The sequence below is a fragment of the Syzygium oleosum genome, unplaced genomic scaffold (genome assembly GCF_021117445.2).
Source record: "Syzygium oleosum isolate NSW1041296 unplaced genomic scaffold, Sole_v2.1 Sole_v2.28, whole genome shotgun sequence".
In the NCBI taxonomy this organism is placed as follows: domain Eukaryota; kingdom Viridiplantae; phylum Streptophyta; class Magnoliopsida; order Myrtales; family Myrtaceae; genus Syzygium; species Syzygium oleosum.
In genome coordinates, this window is record NW_026607512.1 from 3,724,547 (window position 1) to 3,740,439 (window position 15,893).

Below are 15,893 nucleotides of genomic sequence, written 5' to 3' on the forward strand. Positions count from 1 at the left end.
CCGAATTACCGACCCGCCCGGGACCCCAATTTTCTATTTCTTTTTCTGATTTCTTTTGATTTTCCCCTCTTTTCCTTTTCTTTTCTCTTTTTTTGTTTCTTTTTCTTTTTCTATTATTTTTTTTTTCTTCATCCCCTCCTTCGTACCTTCTGCCCAGAATGCTTCTGCCCTTTGCTTCTTACTGTTCTTCACAGAGTCTTCTTCTTCTTCAGTCGACCACGCCGTGATCACCCACCGCCGGCCATCGGCTCGGGCCGCCAGCACCAACTGCGGACGCCGGCCTACGCCGTCACCACCGGACGACGCTTCGGTGACCACGTCGACGACTTAAAGAAGAATCGCGCCTCCCCGTCGGCGACCCAAAACTCAAACTCATTTTCCGGTTAGAACATCTTTCATCGGCTAAAATCTTTCAAGCGATACAATGGACACACATACACACAACAAAGATGGGGCAATGAGAGAGAGACTGACTAAGGCGGCCTCTAACCGCGGGCGTCGATCCAACGACGGGAATGGCGTCTCCGGTGAAGGTTTCCTCGATGGCTCACTCGGATACACGACAAAGATGCCACAACAAAGAACAAAACAACACAGCATCAGTCACCAAACATCAACCTCAGGACGAACAAACGTGAATCTAAGATTTTTACAGGTAGACGCGGTGACTTTGGTTTCGGTTTTCATTCGGGCATTTCGTCGAACAGGTGGGATGCACCTAAAACTGAGGGTTTCCAAGTGGATTTCAGCGGGATTCGAAGGTTTTCTTTTATGGAAATCGTTCAATAACACATCCTGGAGGTACAAAGAAACATTTTCGTCATCTCGTGGTGCCGGGCGACCACCGAATAGACTCGGTGTGCCCGGCACCCGAGGGGCAGGGGAGGGGGACCAAAACAGGGCAAGACGAAGAAGACCCACCTGGTTCACGGTTGGCCGGGGCGAGGTACGACGGCTGGAGGCTCAGCGGCGACTCGGACGGCCCTCCGGCGAGTGGGCGAGGCTCTCGGTCTCTCTTCTCGCCCTCAAGATCTCTCTTTTTCCATCCCGTTCTCTTCTCAAACTCCCTCTCTCTTGGATCTCTTTCTGTTGTCTCCTCTTCAGTCCATGATTCCCCCTGTTTCTCCTCTTCTCTCTCTGGAACTCTTCCTTCTCGCTTCTTTCTTCAAGCCTTTTTTTTTTTTTCTGATTACTCCCCCCTCCGTTTTCTCTTGCCAAGCCTCCTCCTTTTAGATTCCCGCCGGTCCTCTCTCTTTGGTGTCCCTCCAAAACGGTCCCCGATCAGTCAACGAAGCCAGCTCTTTTTCTTTCTATTTTCAGCTCAAAGCTGCCGTTGATCAGCCTGCCCTTCTGCATCGCTTCTACTTCTTACTGCGTTCTGCTCTCCTGCTTTGTGCTGCGTTCTGCCTTTTCCTTCTTTTTCGTAAGTGAAGGAGGGAGAGCCCTTTTGGTGAATCGGATGAACGGTCAAAGAGGAAAGCCCTTCACGTGCTTTTTTTTTTTTTTATAATAATTTTAAATAAATAAAAATAAAAAAGAAGTAAAATAAAGCGAAAATATGTTTCACTAAATCTATTAATGCAAATGTGCCTAATGTCTACATGCCACACAATTTAATGAAAATATTTTTATTTAGGGGTTAAAAATCAATCCTTAATTTTTATGCGATAAAACCCTAAATGATTTGGGCAAAATTTAGGTGTCAACAATCATAGAGAAGGAAGTGAAACCCAATAGCAAGAAAAGAACAGAGAAACCGAGGAAACGGAGGAAAGTGACTAAATAGAGTATCGTGAATGCTCGATGACGTCTAATATAAGCTAGCAATCTATATATCGGCAAGGCAGTTAGAAAAATGCCGTCATGCATTACGTAACTATATTCTTATTGATCGGAAACTCTTGAAGCAATAAGTAATAAATGGCGCTAATAGAATTATAGAAACATTACTATGAATCGATTTGATTTATGGGTAATTATGTCTATAACATACTTGAGGTCGAAATGTGAAATACCAATGTAACCAAGGAAAGAAATTTATAAAAAAAACAAGTCATAAGCAATAAAAAAAGAAATAGATATGCACACAAAAGAATCTCATAAGAATACTTTGGAGGAAGCAAGGAAGGCACGGACGGATAAATGGATAATTCGCCTGGCCTGTAATTTCCGGCGATTCGCTGGGGCACTTTGGTCATCCCGCTCGTCCCTCTTGTATTTACGGATCCTGCCATCGTCCCTTTCGTCGCTGCTTACTCACCCTCCGCTTCCCGAAGAAACACACACTGATCCACTCTCTCTCTCCCCGATTCTTCCTTCACCTTCAAGCTCCCCGTCGAATCGCCCCCCGACGTCGCGCTCCCGAAATCCCCTCGCCGGACAAACCCTCGGCGATCGCTCCGGCGCCCTTCCGCCGCCGACGATTTCCCCGCATCGCGGCCCGATTCCGCATGGCCCGGCGGGGTGGTACGTCGCCGCCGCCTCTGGATTTTCCGGCGCCGTTCTCGCGGCCGGAGCGCCGCTCTCGCGTGTCGTCGTCGTCCTGATCTGCTCGTTGGCTGTTGCAGGTTCCTGAGGTCGGGATTTTTTGGGGGGCCCGAGACATGGAGGGCGGTTGCGAAGGAGGCGAGGCGCGGTTCTGCGGTGTGCGATTCGGTCAGTCCGAGGCTCGAGCTCAGCGCGGCCGCTGTAACGGTGGCTTCGAGGCTCACGGCGGAGGCAGCAAGAGATTGAACGGTTCGTCTTCCCTGATTGTGTATGCTCGGAGGGTTAAGCCGCGCAATGGCTTCACCGTGCCCGCCGAGATCAGCGGAGCGGAGGGTTTCGACGGATTGCCAGAGATTGGCGTCGCGAATGAGGCCGCCGAGGTGCGGCAATCTGATGGGACTTCGGATTTGTCCCTGAGTGAAGCGGAGGTGGAGACCGATCGAATCTGCTTTTCTGATGAAGAACCGGACAGTGGGCTGGTGGAAGTTGTTGTGCAGGAGGATTTCAGTCGCACTATAAGAGGACGGCAGTCTCTTGAAGAAACGAAAATTCTTGAAGAGCTTGATGGATTGGTAGAGGTTGTGATTCGAGAAGATGGTGGCCAGGACGAAACAGCTCTGGTACATAAGATCGAGGAGGGACAGACTCTAGTAGGTGTGTCGCATGCTGTAGAGTATGAAGCGATTTCAAAGGTGGAGGGGGATGCAAATGCCGAGACCGCAGGCATAGCCACTCGAAATAACCTAGAATCGAAAATGTCGAAGACATTTGTGTGGAACCGGGAATTGGTGACAGTCAGTGATCTCTTTGACACTGGTTTGCTGGACGGGGTAACTGTAGTTTATATGGGCGGCTGCAAGACGGTACGTACTTTATGTTATGGATAATGACTAACATAAAAACTCAAGACTCATGAGTGAGAATTTGCTCTTGGCGTTATAATGCTTAAATTCTGATGGTTGGATGCAGGTTCCTGGGCTTCGAGGAGTAATCAAAGATGGAGGGATATTGTGTTCATGTGCTAAGTGCAATGAGTGCCGAGTAAGTGCGCGGTTCGTTGCTTAATGGGCTTCATATTAGTCAACATGGTATACCCATTAATCGAGTTTATCTTTCTTCTTTACTCTTAATTTCGGGAATGTGTAGGTTATTCCACCTTCCCAATTTGAGATTCATGCATGCGGAGCATACAAACGTGCTTCGCAGTACATTTGCTTGGAGAATGGGAAGAGCCTGCTTGATGTGTTGAGGGCTTGCAGGGAAGCACCCCTTCACTTGCTAGAAAGTGCCGTTCAAAGTATTATTCATCACTCGCCTGTGGAAAAATCATTCACTTGTAGAGGGTGCAAAGGTATGCCTATGGGTGCTCTTGTTATTTAGGATAGCGTTGTCTGTCAAGCAGCGTCATGGTATTAGGATACTGACTGAACTTACTCTCTCTCTCTATCTCTCTTTCTCTTTTGGGTTTTCCCTCGTTGATCCTTGTTTTATGTTTCAGGTACGTTCCCTGCATTCTCTGTTGCCAGAGCAGGGTCTTTGTGTATTGCATGTGTGCAGTCAAAGAAATGTCAAAGCACTCACAATAACAAAAGTCATGCAAGGGCTAGGTATGCCTATTCTCAGACTCATATTCTGTAGCTAGTAGATTTCTCATGCTATGAGACATGTTGAATCAGTCTGGTGGGGCTTATTGGTGATCTTCCTATATATGTTGACAGTTATCTGCTTTGCATAGCATGTAATGGACTTTCTTTTTCTTTTTTGATGTGTCATGCTCTTTCAAGTCACGGGGGAATAGACTAGAAAGGTTTTTTTTTTTGGGTCAAAGCTAGATAGGAATTTAATACATCTAGAAATGTGTTGCATCTTTATAACCATAAGATATCTGTGCCTTCACTGTGGAATAACTGGCCATTTTCGTGGCCATGTGGTTGGATGTATAATGTGGATGCCTCAAGGTCAGAGGTTTGAGCCTTCACTAGTGAGTAATTTAGTTCTTCGCCACTGGCTGGCAACTTGGGAAGTCTTACTGTCACTTTAGATAAGTCTTAAGTTCCAATTCGAGCTACTTTCTAATCAATTACTGTTCACCCCCCTGAAGAAGTTATTTAGTAGATGGGTGATGTTGGTTGGTTTCAGTTCTGTCAACTTTGTTTTAGTGATATCAACTAGTAAGATTTTTTATCCGAGGAATTCAAAATGTTAATGCTAAGAAAGCCTTCTTTTAAGAGATGCTGTCTATGTTTTTCCAGGTTAGCAACAACAGTTGGAACCTTGGAGTCCTCCACGAGTCCTTCAATGAGTGTCTCTTTGCTAGGTGGAAGTGAAGGGATAAGAAAGACACGGTGAGAATGTTTTCATACTGAGAAGTATCTCGAGATTGTATACTGAGATATGCTTGCATGTATTTATCTCAGGTCTGCAAACAAGCTTCTAATGCCAAAGTCTGCTGATAATGCTTTGGCAGCTATTTCTTCTCCAAAGAGGACTCAGTGGAAAACATCCAGAAAGTTGGAATCTTCTGAATCTTGATAAATTGTGTTTCGGTGTAGTACACTTTTAACTTGAGTGTTTGTATCTTACCCTGCCTTGTTCATTGCTTTGCAACAGGTCACCGAGAGCAGATCTAATTTTGAAAGCATCTAGAAGTGCATGTGCTTTTATTTCTCCACAAATGAAGAATCAGTTGAAGATGAAGTTAGTTCCATTATAATGCTAATCTCTCATTCAGTGAGGCATAGTTTTGCAAGTCCATGTTTATTGATTAGTTCTTTTTACAAGAGTGTAATCTTTTGTATGTTGAAATGCATGAAGAAAGTTGGATGCAAAATGAGCTACTGCACATTCTCTCTCTCTCTCTTTTTTTTCCAGTAGATGCATATCATTCATCACGCCCTCTTATGTGCTTCTGTCTGCCTTTCTCCAGTAAATTATGCACACTACCTCTCTATATTTCTCTCCTGCTTGTCTCTTTGTAATAAATGGCAAATTAAAGAAATGGCAAACATTTTACCTATCTCATGTTGGATTTATTGTCAGGATCAGAGTCTGGGTTATCTCTTCATCTGCACAAGTCAGCTTTTTGTTTTGTTTAAGTTTTTAAACATGATGGTCATTCATATAGAGACATCACTGTGCGGTCCTTCTGATCCTTTGCGTAGATGAGACTTTTTTGTTGAATCTGCCATAATCTTTTAGTTTGTTTCTGGTCATGTACATTGGATTCAGTATTTAGGCTCTTGAAGATTTCTTCAACACTTCCTTGTTTCACTATAGAAGAGTCAATGGAAGACAGCTATAGAGTCGGATTCTATTTTCTCCCCTTTGATATGTTTTCATTATTATGTTATTCTTTCTCCGAAGTTAACAGTTATCTCTTCTATTTATTGGTGAATTAAAGATAAAGATAAGAGCAAATATGTGCCTTTTGTCATATTTGATTTATACTTGGCATTTGTGGCTGGATTGTGTTTCTGTTATGCAAGTCAGCTTATATAAGTTCTCAATAAATGCCTGGCATTTATAGAGAGGCAATTACTGTGCATTCTTTATGATCCTTTACATTTTACCATTAATTAGAGTTTCTTGTTGAATATTCCATATTCCTATATTTTGTTTCAGGTTACCGAAATTAGTTTCAAAGGTCCGGTACATGAAGAGCTCTTCAGCACCTATCTCTTTACACAAGAAGAGTCAATGGAAGATAACTATAAAGTAAAATTTTATTTTCTCCCTCTGGATCTAGTTCATGGATTTGGCTTATACATGTTTTCTTTCTTGAAAGTTAACAGTCATCTCTTCTATCTGTTTGCTGTCATCTTTCTGAAGAGATCAGAGATTGCATAAATTGGTATTTGAGGAAGATGGGTTGCCTGATGGAACTGAGGTGGCTTATTATTCCCGAGGACAGGTATGCTTACTAAGACGGTACTCAAGTGCGCTGAAAACACTTGCCAATTTGAAATCGATGATTTTCTGTGAACAGAAATTACTTGAGGGTTACAAAAAGGGTTTTGGGATCTTTTGCAGATGCTGCAACTGTGAGGTACTAGTTTCTTCCATTGAACTACAGTTACTAGAACAATTGAAGAATGTACATATGTTAGCTAACTTTAAAATGCAGGTCAGCCCCTCACAGTTTGAAGTTCATGCTGGCTGGGCTTCTCGCAAGAAGCCGTGAGTATTTTCGTTTTTCCTTTTGCCCCTTACCTTTTCTTTTGCAAGAGAAGCCAACTGACTTATCTGTTCTGTTTTAATTTGACAGCTATTCGAATATTTACACATCCAATGGGGTGTCTCTCCATGAATTGGCAATCTCTCTGTCGAAAGGGCGTAAATATTCTGCCAAGGATAATGACAACCTGTGCATTATTTGTGCAGATGGGGGGAACCTTTTGCTCTGTGATGGTTGCCCAAGAGCTTTCCATAAAGGTGATTCCTTAGTTATACTGTTAGTTGAAGAATTTACATATCAAGACGAACACCCAGCTCTATTTCTGTATATAGGAAAAACAAATATTTGCTGCTACTCTGGCACAGCCAAAGTAAAGATCGGAATGGGAATATTTTCCCTGTGCACAATTATAGAAGAACGAGATACTTCAAACTAGAAATGTACTTATGTTTTAAGCACAGATATTGATCTTCTTAGACTGTTTTTCCTTTATTTCCTACTGTCCGTAGAACAAAATCCTAAGTAGCAAACCTTTCATGTTGCATCTAATTGAACCATGGACATGATAGGCTCCTCTTCATGAATTATTAGAAACCAATCTGCCTGTCACCACTTGCATGCTGTTTGATCTTAATTTCAAGTCCAAAAGGAGGTATGTGTATAATGGAATTATCATGCACTGCTAAAAGATTAATACTCCATCAGTCTTGCATCGTATCCGTCTAATAAATACTTGAGATCTTATACTGGGGATTGCTTTGACTTTGAAGCTCTCGTTTATATGATAGTCTCTGCTGTTCGTTTTCTTTGCCCTTCTTTTTGGGGATGAGCTTGGGTGACAGTTTGAAATCTTTCCATATCATTTGTTAAAGTCCAGAGATTCAATTTTATTCTGTTACTTTGTAAGCTAGGATTAGATGCTTTAAGCGTTGACTTTGATCAAGCTCTTTTCTAGTCTGGCATGACAAGATCATTCTCCTCCCCCTTCTTTTATGCCAGTTTGTTCATGTGATGTATGTTTTTATTCTTATAAAGTTTTTCCTGGTTTTCATTTTGGTGTTTGTTCCTCAGTCTTTCCTTATCATTTGCTAAAGTCCAGAGATTCAATTTTAATCTGTTACTCTATAAGCTAGGATCAGATGCTTTGAGTGTTGACTGTGATCAATCTCTTTTCTAGTCTGGCATGACAAGATCCTTCCCCTCTCCCCTTCTTTTATGCCAGTTTGTTCATGTGATGTATGTTTTTATTCTTATAAAGGTTTTCCTGGTTTTCATTTTGGTGTTTGTTCCCTAGTTTTGGATGCAAGGCATGTGCATTGCAGATCTTAGTTACTTTGCTGCTTTAGGGATTAGTGCCTTAACTGACAGACCTACTTCCTTATGATTTTTCCTTTTCTGTTAACTATGGTTGCAGAATGTGCTTCTCTGACAAGTGTTCCACGTGGTAAATGGTACTGCGATTATTGTGAGAGTATGTTTCAAAAAGAGAAGTTTGTGAATGAAAATGCTGTTGCTGCTGGAAGAGTTTCGGGAGTTGATCCTATTGAGCAAATAACACAGAGATGCATTCGTATTGTCAAGAACATAGGTTCTGAGGTCACTGGATGTGCACTATGCAGGTTATTGTTATAGCAACAAAAGTTCGTCTAGCTTGTGTTTTGTCTATGAGGATCTTTTAAGATTTCTTACATAAATGTCATATTACCTCGTCACAACTTTTTCTCTTCAATCTACTTATTTAATAGCTTTTTGCTGTCTTAATACAGAGGTTATGATTTTAGCAAATCTGGATTTGGTCCTCGAACCATCATTCTCTGTGACCAGGTAGTCTCCCTCTTCTCTGGTCCTTAAACTGTGGATTTACCTTAACAATGTGGACTCAAGAATCTTTATATTCATTTTCACATAAAAGCTTATACGAATCTCTTCTTGGATTTACCTTAATAGTGTGAGAAGGAATATCATGTGGGCTGCTTGAGGGATCATAGAATGGCCAGTCTGAAGGTGCAGATTACGATGATTGCATCATGTTTTCACCTTACACTGCTTGTGCAGGAGCTTCCTTTACCATCTACTGATATCATCAAAATGGTGATGCAATTCTTTTGACAGGAATTACCAAAGGGGAAGTGGTTTTGTTGTACAGACTGCAGTAGGATCCACTCCACATTGCAGGGCCTGCTTGTTCACGGTGAAGAGAAGCTCCAAGACTCTCTTTTAAATATTCTAAAGAAGAAGCATGAGGAGAAAGGTCTTGCAACAGTTAATAATTATGATGCAAGATGGAGGCTGCTGAGTGGCAGTTTTGCTTGTTCTGAATCTAGGAGATTGCTTTCAGAGGCCGTTTCTATATTCCATGTGAGTAAACCCCTGGCTAAATGTCCATGTTGATTTTTTGGAGTACGGTTGTCTACTTAAATAACAACTGGATGCTTCGGCCAAAAAAAATAAAAACAACTGGATGCAGGAGTGGAACCATGTGGAAGACAATGTCCACTACTTGATTAACTATGTGAAAAAGAGCTCAGTACTTTATTATTAGGTGAATAATATAAGTATGGTTTCTCTTGTTTGCTTTCTCTTGGTTCAAACACAAGCAAATGGAAAAACCTGTGCAAGAAATGGTTTAGTAATTCTCGTGTTAACTAGAAGTGGAAGTGGAAACTTATGGTTAAAAGTACAGCCCTTTACAATTCTTCAGAATGTGTTAACTATTGAAAGAGTAGGTGAATTTGCTATAATGTTTCTGTAGTCCTCTTCAAATGTGCCACTGTGAAACTCTTTCAAGTTGAGATTTGAGATGCTTCCAAGTAATAGCATCCTTGAACGAGTAAGTTTCAGAAGCTCCCACTTTTAGGGACATAGGAAGGACTTTCGAGATGATCCAATCTTTTGGTGTCCTCTTCATGTATTATCACTACTGATGTTCCTGAAAAGTGCAAAAATGGATTCAGCCTTTATCCCTCGTGGGTACTGTAAACTCACATGCAATTTCATCTAGACTCGCAACATTTACCTCCTTTGGGTCCCAATGGTCCTAAGGTTTCCCAATCTAGGCCCAATTTGATTAATCTGAGTTGTTTTTCTATTGTTTAATTACTGTGACAACCTTTTTCAATTTGCACCTTTTAGCTCACATTAGATGCAAACTTCACTGCATAATTTAATCTGGATCCATTGCTTCTTTGAAGCATGTTGATTCTGGCAGATGATCAAGAAAATGCTAAACAATGATGAGTCATAGCTTATCTAGCTGAATGTTTTATTGCCAAAACTCGATGCTCTGTTGCATCTTGTAACATTCCAGCAGATGGTAACCATCTTTGAAACCTGAGCTGGACATTCTGTTTCAACAGGGTTGAGCAGGTACTGGTCATAGGTCCAGTTGATTAATCTCTTGAGCCTTCATTAGGGTCAGTGGACATTGATTCTATTTGGTAAATAGTATGCTTTAGTGTAGCTTTCATTATAAGATTGCCTAGTAATTTTAAGTTTGGTCTTGGTTATGGACATTGCTTGGGCAGGCTCAAGATGAGCTCTTGGGAGTGGAAATTATGTTTTGGCCATTTTTCTGATCTGAAATCTCTGAACCCCCAGATCATCAATGTCACATTGTGTTCCAGCAGGAACTACCACCTTGACACTGTTTATTGCTTGAAATAATTGAAATAGCGGCAAACCACACACATTCTCCCTAAATGTTTTTTCACTTTTTGCTGTTTCCCCAATCTTTGGTAAAGTAGGTTTTAATCTTTTAAGTTTTACTATTCTGGTCGTCGTTAGTAGAATTTTGGTAATGATTATTGTATCTGAGCTGATTTCAAAGATTTTCTTGCATCATCGTAAAGCGTTATGATTGTGATTCAGCTTAGATTCTGTGCAAGAATTATGACCTAGATTAGATGCAAATGATGGTGAAGAAACAAAATTGCACTAAAACTTAAGTACCGACCTCAGTCAGTTGTTGAAGATTATGGACTAAACTACAAAATTCATCATACCTTATGGACCATAGAAGCAACTTTTCTTTATGGTCACAATGTTTCTTAAAACACCATGTGTCCAATACCATACAGCTTTGTTTGGGAATGGAAGGAGAAAATCAGGATGGAAATGCCCAAAAACTTAAATTTTCCCTCCTTTCCCTTCTCACAGCAACTTAAGAGTTTCCCCGTCCACCCAATTTGTGTACCCTCCCTTTTCCGTCATTATCCAAACACAGCATAAATGCTTATTGCTGGTGATGTTCCAGTAGACTTAATGCTCAAGCCTAACCTGAAAACTAAGGTCCATATTTTACCCTGAATATCAATGACATAAGCTTGTGAAAATTGTTACTTTTACCTGTGGCAGTAGGATAGTTTAACTATCGCTAACACAAGGGAAAAAAAAGTAACTAAGAAGTTTTTGACATCCCTCTCCCCCTCCTGCCTCTTCCTTCCCAACACCGGTACATACTAAATAACACCCACCAAACAAAAAATAATAACGCTTCATTATTGCTGACGGTGTTGTATGTGCATACATTGGGGCTTATCTGTCGATCATCCTTTCATCACTGTGACTTTGCTATCAACTCGTTGAAATCTTCAACTATTCAAGAATGTCATGGTTCATGCCCAGTGTTAAATTGTGGATTGAGTCGTGAATGGTAAACCTCATTTTCCAAGGTTATTCAGCTTTGCGGGTGATATATTGGAGAAAACTTGGAGCTTTGCACCGCTTTGAGTTATGCAGTGCATCTGGAGATCACGTAATAAAAGATCTGGGATTTAATGATTCTCTGGCTACTTTTTTCTACTCTAATATTCATTGTTGGTCATCATGCTCTAGTTTGGGCCTATTCAAAGCATTAGTGTATAATATATACTTTGATACAACAGGTATATATTCATTTCAAAAGAATGCACTAATGTTTTTTGCTGATTAAACTGACTGTCACATTTCCACCATTTTGTTGGAACATGCTGCTGGTGTTGCCTGTTGGTGGTTGTAATATTTTATATGCAATCACAATACTCTATGCCTTCCTCAGGATCTTGCCCAGCTGTCCTGTGATCTGGTCGAATGTCTGTTATTGGCAATATTTAAGTAAAATAATTGTCAAGCCTGACCTTGCATTTACAGTCGATCTTTTTCTTGTTTTGGTTTATATAAACCAAAAATTGCATGTCAAAAATGTTTGAAAAGAAAAGGAAACACTACCAGAGTAACTATTAATTAGAAAATTCGACTGTAACATTTCAGGAATGCTTTGACCCAATAGTTGATCCTACAACGAACCGTGATCTCATTCCTTCAATGGTGTATGGGTAAGTCTCCAGTCATTAGGGTTGAACTTGTGTATTGCTATCTTTGACTCCGCTATTGAATATCTTAACCTTTAAATTTTAATGTACATGTCTCTGCTTTCGTTATCTGCAGAAGGAGCACGAGGAACCAAGAGTACGGCGGAATGTACTGTGCAGTGCTAATTGTCAAGTAAGAAAACTTTTATGCACCTTAAAGCAGGTTAACAGGAGTGAAAGGATTTTGATCATTTTTTGTGGTGCAATTATTGCAGCTCAACTGTTGTATCAGCAGGAATTCTTAGGATTTTTGGACAAGAGTTGGCTGAACTCCCCTTAGTAGCAACAAAAAAGGGCAGTCACGACCAGGTTAAATTATGTTGCTCTCTTCAGGTGTTTTGATATAGTCTGCCTACCGAAATTACCTAGTAATGAAGTTCTCCTTTTTATGTTTTGAGAAAAAAATTTAAGGATGACAACTTTTACTACAAAGACAGTCTTATGTCTGTGGGGTCAGTTGTATGGATCATGTCATGCCGTTGTGCTTTCTTTTGTTTCAAATCTTCTATAAGCTTGAGATATTCTAGATATTTCTTCATAGTCTACTTCCACATCTTTCCCTGTTTCTTTTAGTGGCTATTTGTCCCTTGAAATCACCCTATACAATGGTACGTCGGCTTTCCCACTAAAATGAGGTATCCTACTTTTTGTAATTCAACAAGCACTCAGGATCTCATCTTGGATCAGGATGCATGAAATTTTCTCATTTATGCTGTAGTGTACTGACCAGCTACTTAAGAAATAGGTTAAACAGTTCCTGGTTTCCAATAAATTCTCACCACTATTGCATTAAAATTCGTGGGACTGCACTCTTGAGGCTGCCCCTTCTTTTCCGTTAAAAAAAGTGAATTTTCACTCTTCGTTTGGGTTATCAGTGTAATATTTGAAGCTGTGGGCGAGTCTTCTAAATTCTCTGAACTGGTGATGCAGTTTGGGACTGGGCAGTTTTCATCAAATTTAGGGAGACTTTACTGTACATATTGATGCATGTCTATCTTTGATGTGAAAAAAGAAACACACCCTCTCAGTTGCTGCTCAAAATGTGATTGTGCATGTGGTTTCTACACGATCTTGTAAAGCACCATGCATCGATTGCTTCGTGTCCATCAGTTTCTCTGTATTATGGAACTGATCAATTTGATGAGGTAGTCATGTAAACATTAACCACTATGGATTTTCACTCAACTGCCTTTGATCTCATTCTTTCAATCAGGGTTACTTTCAACTACTGTTCTCTTGCATTCAGAAATTGCTGAGTTTCTTGAATGTGAGGAGCCTTGTGCTACCTGCTGCTGCAGAAGCAGAGTCTATATGGACAGACAAATTTGGTTTCGTAAAGATGGAACTTGACCAGGTGTTTAATCGGATCAATCTATCTTGCACTCTATTATGTGCTTTTTTATCACTGCTAACACGGATATTTTCTTAATCTGCAGCTCACTAGTTATAGGAAAATCTGCAGCCAGATGGTCACTTTTAAAGGGACATCCATGCTACAAAAACCAGTTCTGAGGTGCAGCGTTGATGATGCAGGAATATGTTAGTTTCGGGATTTCTTTTTTGAAGTTGTTTATTGGCAGAGGTTAGTTGGGTTCTCTCTTGTACATGTTTTTCTTATCCTTCTTTTAGCGTTGCGATTTTGTATATTATTCACAATTTTTGGCCCCTCTGAACCATGAAAAAACCGGTCACAGGTATAGGTTGAGAAAAGGGGGGAATTGGAGGAAGCTTGAACTTTGCTTTTTTGTAATGCTTAAAGGAAAAACGTTCCGAGTAAGCAAAGGTTCATTATGATGATGCATTTCTTTGGAAGCTTAAGTGTGCTTGCTTTCGATTTCTTTTTTCCTTTTTCCTATTTGGCTGACCGCTTGCATTTGCTGTTTGATATATGACATGTATGTATTTTGATGCTCCTGTAGGCAATAGCAATACTCCTAGTATATGGTAGTGGTGTGGTGTCCTCCAAGGTTAGGAAATGTCAAAGATCCATTATATGGGAGGGATGTTATGGATGCTAAAAAAGCCTTTTTGTGTCGCCCACTGCACTATGCATTCTTTTGTCTAGCCGTATGGATTAATTCTACGACTCACTGGCATTTTTTGTTCTCCACAATTGTCACATGAATTGGATCTTGCCTTTCTTAATATTGCACCGAGCATAGCAATTTTTTTCCTTTCAATAACAAGTATCAGGGGTCAAGTTGTCTAGGAAGCGATGAGATGATGCTGTTTAGTTGGATTCTTGGTTCCAAGGAAACTCGAAGGACCAGAGGGCAAATTAGTCGCTTGTTGTTGTTTGAAACATGTCTTAGTTAAATATTTGTTTATCATACTTTTCCACTTCAACTTAGTTGTCACTGCGCAGCAGTTTTGTTATTCTTTTTAGGATCTGCCGGAGCATGATATTTGAAATAAGAGTAGATTAAAATTTCAGAAGTGTTTTGAAGTTTCCTTCTTGTGGAGATCTCTCACCAAGTTAGAAGGGAAAATTGTCCAAAAAGTACTAAACCTAAGCCTTATAATTTTGCCAATTCAATCTTAAACCTTTTCACGTTTGTTGAGTCAATTTAGCCAATTTTGATCGGAACGTCAGCCAGAACGTCAGCGGTCCTACGTGACTTGATTGGCACTTACATGGACATTTTTTATTTTTATTTTAATATTTTTTCGAATTTATTTATTCTTTTTCTTTTCCTTTTTTTTTTCGTGTTTTTCTTTTTTTTCTTCCTCCCTTCTTCCTCTAGTGACTTGATTGGCAACCGGCCATAGGTGGGAGACCGGCGAGGTCCCTCACTAGCCACTGGTGAGGGTGAGCCTTGCTCACCCAGCCACTAGTGGATATTTTCTTGTACATGTTTTTCTTCCCCTTCTTTTAGTGTTGCGATTTTGTATATTATTCACAATTTTTGGCCCCTCTCGACCATAAGAAAAACCGGTCACAGGGATAGGTTGAAAGAAGGGGGAAATGGAGGAAGCGCGAACTTTGGTTTTCTGTAATGCCTTATAGGAAAAACGTTCCGAGTAAGCAAAGATTTAATCTGATAGTTCTGCTTTTTTTGTCGATCCATTTATTTGGAAGTTTATGTGTGCTCGCTTTCGATTTCTTTATCTTTTTTCTTTTTGGCCGACTGCTTGCATTTGCTGTTTGATATGACATGTATTGTGATGCTCCTGTAGGCAACAGCAATACTCCCGGTATATAAGGGGCTCATCTTTTGATTTCTTAGAGTAAGGTGGTAGTGGTGTGGTGTCCTCCAAGGTCAAGGAAATGTCAAAGATCCATTTATATAGGACAGATGTTATGGATGTTTAAATAGGCTTTTCGGGTGACCCACTGGCACTACACATTCTATATGGATCAATGCCACAACTAACTGGCCATTTTTTGTTCACAATTGTCACATGAATTGGTCCGTTCACACTGCTCATGTGGAACATCAATTTCAAAGGTTTTTTGTTTTCTTTTTTTGGGGGAAAATAATCTATTACCTCTTATTTTAAATTCTAATTTAGTACACCTGTGATAATTTTACCGTCAGTTTCTGTTAATTTTTGGGTTGGATGACATGTGGTAGATGACGGGTGTACTATTTTGGGATTTTATTCTCTGTTCGTCACAAATGTACCAGTTTGTGATTTGTCATGATAATAATTCAATTTAATTGAGGGTAAATTTGTCACAAATGTACCAGTTTCGGGTTTTTTATGGTCAAAAAATTAGCTTAAGGTATTTTTATCATATGTGTACCAGTTTGGGATTTTTGATGATCAAAAAATTAGTTTGGGATAAATTTGTCACAGACGTATCAATTTGGGGTTTTTCGTGGTATTATCTTTTTTTTTTAATCTCCTTCGTTGTTGTCCCCTTGTCCAATCATGAGAAG

The 15,893-nt window shown here is 40.2% G+C and overlaps 1 protein-coding gene across 2 annotated transcripts; it reads left to right on the forward strand.

The window, feature by feature from the left end:
• The first annotated feature begins 2,250 nt into the window (after positions 1-2,250).
• On the forward strand, positions 2,251-13,821 carry LOC115675236 (uncharacterized). 2 transcript variants are annotated; one of them, XM_056303615.1, is made up of 23 exons: positions 2,251-2,466; positions 2,568-3,350; positions 3,457-3,528; positions 3,634-3,838; positions 3,986-4,094; positions 4,740-4,832; positions 4,905-4,997; positions 5,098-5,184; positions 6,109-6,201; positions 6,316-6,397; positions 6,473-6,532; positions 6,611-6,663; positions 6,752-6,918; positions 8,076-8,280; positions 8,428-8,485; positions 8,609-8,665; positions 8,774-9,019; positions 11,909-11,973; positions 12,086-12,142; positions 12,225-12,318; positions 13,223-13,363; positions 13,446-13,591; positions 13,704-13,821. In XM_056303615.1, exons 2-22 carry the CDS (start codon positions 2,604-2,606, stop codon positions 13,551-13,553), a joined length of 2,892 nt encoding a protein of 963 aa, XP_056159590.1. In that variant the 5' UTR covers positions 2,251-2,466; positions 2,568-2,603; the 3' UTR covers positions 13,554-13,591; positions 13,704-13,821. The 2 variants fall into 2 exon arrangements, with proteins under 2 accessions (XP_056159590.1, XP_030453693.1); XM_030597833.2 differs by having other exon boundaries at positions 13,446-13,821.
• The last annotated feature ends 2,072 nt before the right edge of the window (positions 13,822-15,893 follow it).

Coding starts and splice junctions, on each gene's coding strand:
- LOC115675236 (XM_030597833.2), top strand. CDS start 2,604: ATGGAGGGCGGTTGCGAAGGAGGCGAGGCGCGGTTCTGCGGTGTGCGA. Junction 3,351..3,456: donor ATATGGGCGGCTGCAAGACG/GTACGTACTTTA, acceptor GGTTGGATGCAG/GTTCCTGGGCTTCGAGGAGT. Junction 3,529..3,633: donor CTAAGTGCAATGAGTGCCGA/GTAAGTGCGCGG, acceptor GGGAATGTGTAG/GTTATTCCACCTTCCCAATT.